At 37.0% G+C, this 5,932-nt stretch overlaps 1 protein-coding gene across 1 annotated transcript; it reads left to right on the forward strand.

Moving 5' to 3' along the window:
* The first annotated feature begins 475 nt into the window (after nucleotides 1-475).
* On the forward strand, nucleotides 476-3,467 carry LOC113346426 (amino acid permease 3-like). The gene is made up of 5 exons (XM_026589959.1): nucleotides 476-1,110; nucleotides 1,382-1,709; nucleotides 1,807-2,021; nucleotides 2,118-2,257; nucleotides 2,342-3,467. Exons 1-5 carry the CDS (start codon nucleotides 972-974, stop codon nucleotides 2,981-2,983), a joined length of 1,464 nt encoding a protein of 487 aa, XP_026445744.1. The 5' UTR covers nucleotides 476-971; the 3' UTR covers nucleotides 2,984-3,467.
* The last annotated feature ends 2,465 nt before the right edge of the window (nucleotides 3,468-5,932 follow it).

Consider the following 5,932-nt stretch of genomic DNA (forward strand, 5'->3'; position numbering starts at 1 on the left):
ATTTGGTCTTCTCCCATTGTGGTTGAAGAAGCAGAATACCAATTTCTTTTAGCTTTTAGTCATGTTTTTGGTATTTAGTCCAGTTCATGGTTGTAGATGCTCTAAGAAGGGACATAATTAGTTTTATAGGAAAAGGATTTCCCAAGTGTGTACTTCAGTAGAGATCCATATTACGAGCCATCCAAAGTGCCAAGTATAAATCATTTTTATTTTTTTAGTGAAAGAGACCGGAGAGCTTTAGAGCTGTTTCATGACCCATGTTTTCTTATACAATATACACACCTTTAATATTTGATAGTTCGTTCGAAAAAGAAAAGGGATGGCCCTAATGGGGGGTCGTTGACAGGCTTTACTACCATTGAATTAGCTCAAAGTCTTTGAACCACGTGGATTGTCCTCATTTCTTCACCATCCCTTTGAGAAAAAAAACTTATATAAACCCCTAGAGCTCTTCAAGTCTCAACAACACAAACTCAGTACTGAGATTACTGATATCCCATTGAATCCCCTCCCTACCCAAAGATCATTTTCTTTGCAGTCTTGTCTAGCTCACATTTTAGAACAAGAAGAAGAAGAAGTAGAGAAAAAACTTCTCTCTCTCTCTCTCTATCTCTTTCAACTAACAACCAATCAACCATACTGTTCAGATTTTGGTTTCTGTGCGTCTTGAGGAGTGTGTCTGTTTTGTATAAGAACTCTGTATCTGGATATTACTACAGAGACAATTCAAGTTGAACACTAGTTTATTTAGTATAACATATATCTTCATCTTGATATATATATAGTAGTAGTAGCTATCTATATATCTAGCTAGTAACTGAAACTACACAAACCCTGTATCTGTGCATTTTTTTAGTACCATATATACAGAGATAATCAACTGTACAACTAGCTAGAAGGATAACCAGACCATTAAAACTTGCTTTCTCTCTTTCTCTGCTACTTATCGTCGGTATTTAATTGGTTTGAAGATGGGAGACATCAATTTGACTAATGCTACTGCTGGAACTAAGAACCAACAGTTTCAATATGATCATTCGCTTGATGTAATGTCAAACCCGCAAGGTGGATCCAAATGTTTTGACGATGATGGCCGCCTTAAAAGAACAGGTAAAACATCAATTTTTCTTTAGAATATATACGAATCCTCAGTTCATCACTTTTGAAGTTTAACTTTGAGCGGCTAGTCGGTGCAAGTGGGGTTGTTACTTATATATATAGGTGACTGGGGTTTATTAAGCAGCAGCTATCTCTACAGTACCCCATGGATTAACTAAGTTAATCCGGACCCTTGACAGCGCGGTTATGTCAAAATAAAATTATCAAAGTTTTTTTTTCTTTTTGATTGGAAAATATATATACTGACGATTGTGATCTGCAGGGACCGTTTGGACTGCCAGTGCACATATTATAACGGCTGTTATAGGATCAGGAGTGCTATCATTAGCTTGGGCCATAGCTCAGCTTGGTTGGATCGCTGGTCCGGCTGTGATGTTCTTGTTTGCCTTTGTGATTTACTACACATCCTGTTTACTAGCTGACTGCTACAGAACTGGCGACAATGTTACCGGCAAGAGAAACTACACATACATGGATGCTGTTAGCACTAATCTTGGTGGTTCTAAGACCAAGCTTTGTGGGATAATTCAGTACATAAATCTTTTTGGTGTCGCAATCGGATATACAATTGCAGCATCCATCAGTATGGTGTAAGTTCACCTAAACTTTTCATTTTGGGGTAATTTGCTTATCCGTAATTGGATATGTTCTAATTTCCTTTCGTGGTTTGCAATTTGAATACAACAGGGCTGTAAAGAGATCGAACTGTTTCCATGCTAGCCATGACGATAGCCCGTGCCTCGCATCGAGTACCCCATACATGATAGCATTTGGTGTATCAGAAATCATATTCTCCCAAATTCCGGACTTCGATCAAATTTCATGGCTATCAATGGTTGCTGCAGTCATGTCATTTACTTATTCCGGGATCGGAATGGGCCTTGGAATCGCTAAAGTGGCAGGTTGGTTTATAATTCTTGCGATTCATAATTTTGAGCACTTGATTTCATTTTCATGTTAAGGTTGCTGAAATCTATGTACTATATTGTTTTGTTCAGAGAATGGGAAATTCAAAGGAAGTCTGACTGGAATAAGCATTGGTACGGTAACTCAAACCCAGAAGATATGGAGGAGCTTCCAAGCTCTTGGAAACATCGCTTTTGCCTACTCATATTCAATAATCCTAATTGAAATTCAGGTACAATTTTATTTTTACTATGGCCACGGCTTTTTTACTTATTATTAAAAAGTAGCCTCTAACAGTGATATTTGACGTAAACAGGACACTATTAAAGCACCGCCCTCAGAAGCTAAAACTATGAAGAAAGCAAGTTTGATCAGTGTTTCGACTACTACGATTTTCTACATGCTCTGCGGATGTATGGGTTATGCGGCATTCGGTGATATGGCACCTGGGAACCTTTTAACCGGTTTTGGATTCTACAATCCATATTGGTTACTTGACATTGCCAATGTCGCAATTGTAATTCACCTTGTGGGAGCTTACCAAGTCTATTGCCAACCTTTATTTGCCTTCATTGAAAAATGGGCGGCAACAAAATGGCCAAAGAGTGATTTCATCAACAAAAACTATCAAGTACCTATCCCCGGATGCCGCCCATACAATCTCAACTTATTCAGACTTGTTTGGAGAACGATCTTTGTAGTACTAACTACAATTATATCAATGCTTCTTCCGTTCTTCAATGACATTGTTGGGATCCTTGGCGCTTTTGGGTTTTGGCCCTTGACAGTTTACTTCCCGGTGGAGATGTACATATCACAGAAAAAGATACCCAAGTGGAGTACTAAATGGACGTGCCTTCAGATACTTAGTGCAGCTTGTTTAGTAATCTCAATTGCAGCTGCAGCTGGTTCAGTAGCTGGTGTTGTCACTGATCTTAAGGTGTATCATCCTTTTTAATCTAACTATTGATCATCATACATGGATGGTTCATTAAGATAGATTTATTTCAAGATAATTGTGATTCAAAACTGAGATCAACTCCTCGTATATACAAGATGTTGATCTAGTTCAGGAGGCTAGAAAGGGTAAAATAGTACCTAGTACAAATTCTCTCAGGGTTATGAAGGTGTAACACATATGTATAATTCCAAGGCCAAACCAATGCTCTTAGAGGGTGCACAAACAAATTGCAAGACAATGACGAAGTGTGAACTAAATAACTAAAACAATTCCAAAGGGGAGCTTGATTATTCTCAAAACCCCAATGAACTTGTTATATGACAACTGGCCAAAGTTTACGAGCAACCGTTCAAGTGGAGGCATCAAAATAAATTTAATAGACACGAAGCGTTTTTTTTTTTATATCCAGGAGTTAATTGTAAGAACACGTCAGCTATGTACTTTCTAATAATTAATAAAATATTTTAATAAACTTCCAGCATGTTAGTTTTAAGGAATTGGGTGTTGGGTAATCCAATTCCTAAAGAATGTACCCAATTCTTTGAATCTAACGGGCAGATGAATTCTTTGTAATTAAGAATTTTAATTCTTAGGAATCCAATTTCCTCCAAAATAGTAGGTTTTCATTACATTGGTCCAATAGTGGAATGAAATTGGAATTCGGGGTAAAAACAAAGATAATTGAATTACCTCAACCGAACATAAATTTTTAGGATTTCGATCGAATTCTTTGGGATCCAGTTCTTGGAAGTGGATTACCCCATAAATGAATTCTTAGGTTTCCAATTCTCCCAACCGAACGGGTTGTTGGTGATTGTTCTTTGGAGGATATATCTTGTATCCGGCACTATATGATTCCGTTCTGCAAGAATTCTGAATCATTCCCTTGAAACTTATCCTTTCTATGTGTAGATGGGGAAAAATGATTTGCTAGTTTTTTAGGAAATGGAGAGACGACCGTGTGGACTGAGGCTCCTCAACCGAGCAAACTTCCTAACCTCAAACAGATGTGTAAGGACCCTCAAGCTCGTCAACGCTATTAGACTAGTCAAGAGACGTATTAGCCGATAATAACTTAATTAATATAACACGAACGTTAATTAATATGAATTAATATAACAACGATCTAGATACGAAACTAGTATCGCTGAATAGGTCTCGAAAAGTTATGCGAAATGAACTACTCGAACGTGTCAGTCAGATACCAGACGAAGAAGTTATCATCAGATTGATTTGAAGGGCAAAATAATCTTTTCACAAATAGACGGACCTGGGCTTCCCTTAGCGAAGTGAGTGGGTGGAATAGTATTACCCTTGGTCTTATCTTCACCGGTCGAGAAGATAAGTCTTCTTTCCTTTCATTCTTCTTTCTTATTCTATTTTCTTCTTCAGCTTCTTATTCTTTCTTCTTCTCTGTTTATCTTCTTATTCCCTCTGTCGACTTTGCTATCAAAGAATAGAGCGTGTTTTGATGTGAGTGATTCGTAGAAGTTTGTTAACTTGATGAATCAAAGGGATAAGTGATGAATTGTGGTTGATTGAACCGGGAGAAGGGAATGATTTTACTATGTAAGTTGAATTTAGGGTTTTTTTTGTGGAAGAAGTGGATGAATCAGAGAAAATAAGAGATGGGTTTGATCGAATGAAGGTTGTGATGACTCAAATAAAGTGAAATATGTTTTGTTAGGTGATTCTGTGAGAATTAGGGTTTGTAAAGCAAGGTCAGGGAGGATGAAATTCAAAAGAAGGGTTAGAAGATGAATTTGAGGTTCTAAGAGATCGATTGGAGATGGGTTTTTGGTTGATTTGAATATTGAGATTTGAGTTAGGGATTCTGAGATGGATTCGATAATTAGGGTTTCAGTGATAAGAATTGGGGTTTCTAGGACATGCTGATGCTAATGATTCAAGATGGAGAAGATGATGATTGTGGAGGTAACAGATGGGTTTTGGAGTTGATTCAGGTTGTACTAAACTAGCAGAGAAGATTATCCAGCCGCATGAGATTTGGATTTCACCTAAGGTAATCTTTCCTTCTTAAAGTGAATTGAGTACAATCAGTAAGATGTGTAGTCAGTATTGATGTTAGTGTGTGAATTGTTCATTGTTGAGTTTATGAATTGAGTTATAAAGTTACGACTTGAATTGGTACAGGATAGAACTGTGTGGGTATGTAGTGAAGTACAAGATTTTGATATGATGTTGGAACTGGTGGATATATCAGTATAGTGAATGTTGCACTCTCTGAAGTAGTGGGTGATGTTCGAGGTTGTGTTGATGGGTTTGTTACTGACTAGTGAATGGTTGAAGAGAACTGACATGGAGACACAAGGTCAGTATTGTAGAGTTAGAATGAATGTGGTTATAATGAAGATATGAATGTGTAGGTAGTGGTTCTATTTTATGAACAGAATTATTATTGCAGTGGTGTATTGTTGTTAAAGTTAATGGAACTGTGGTTATAGATTAGGTTTGTGTTTGGATTGCATTTAAGGATGACATGTTTGGAATAACCTGGTTGAGATGGAAAGGTTGTAGTCGAGGATGAGTCTAAACTGAGAGTAGGAGTAAGATGAATGGTTTAGAAGTTGTGATTATGCAGGTGGTTGTGTTGAGAGTCGAGTTAAAGGATTGACTGTGTTATGTTGGTAGTGATGATATGAACTGAGTTTGAGTAAGGCTGTGAGATGTTATTGTTGTTAAGGCTAAGACGAACTGGTAGAAGTTTAGCTGTTTGTGAAGAAGTTATAGCTTAGTACTACAATTGCAGGTAAAGCTTAAATTTCAATTGTATATTGAATTCTAGAATTATGTTATTATAGTTAGTTTGTGTTTTGATCATATGAATAAAATCAGATTATGTATTCTTGTAACTACAATAGGATTAGGATGTTAGTCATCCCAGTCAGTCCAGCTGATTTAATATGTTTAACTGACTTAAAGTAT

This window comes from Papaver somniferum, unplaced genomic scaffold (genome assembly GCF_003573695.1).
Source record: "Papaver somniferum cultivar HN1 unplaced genomic scaffold, ASM357369v1 unplaced-scaffold_99, whole genome shotgun sequence".
Classification (NCBI taxonomy): domain Eukaryota; kingdom Viridiplantae; phylum Streptophyta; class Magnoliopsida; order Ranunculales; family Papaveraceae; genus Papaver; species Papaver somniferum.

Bases quoted from the DNA above. Each gene is read 5' to 3' on its own strand.
- LOC113346426 (XM_026589959.1), top strand. From the start codon at position 972: ATGGGAGACATCAATTTGACTAATGCTACTGCTGGAACTAAGAACCAA. The intron at 1,111-1,381 runs GTAAAACATCAA...TGTGATCTGCAG, and splicing joins TGGCCGCCTTAAAAGAACAG to GGACCGTTTGGACTGCCAGT. The intron at 1,710-1,806 runs GTAAGTTCACCT...TGAATACAACAG, and splicing joins GCAGCATCCATCAGTATGGT to GGCTGTAAAGAGATCGAACT.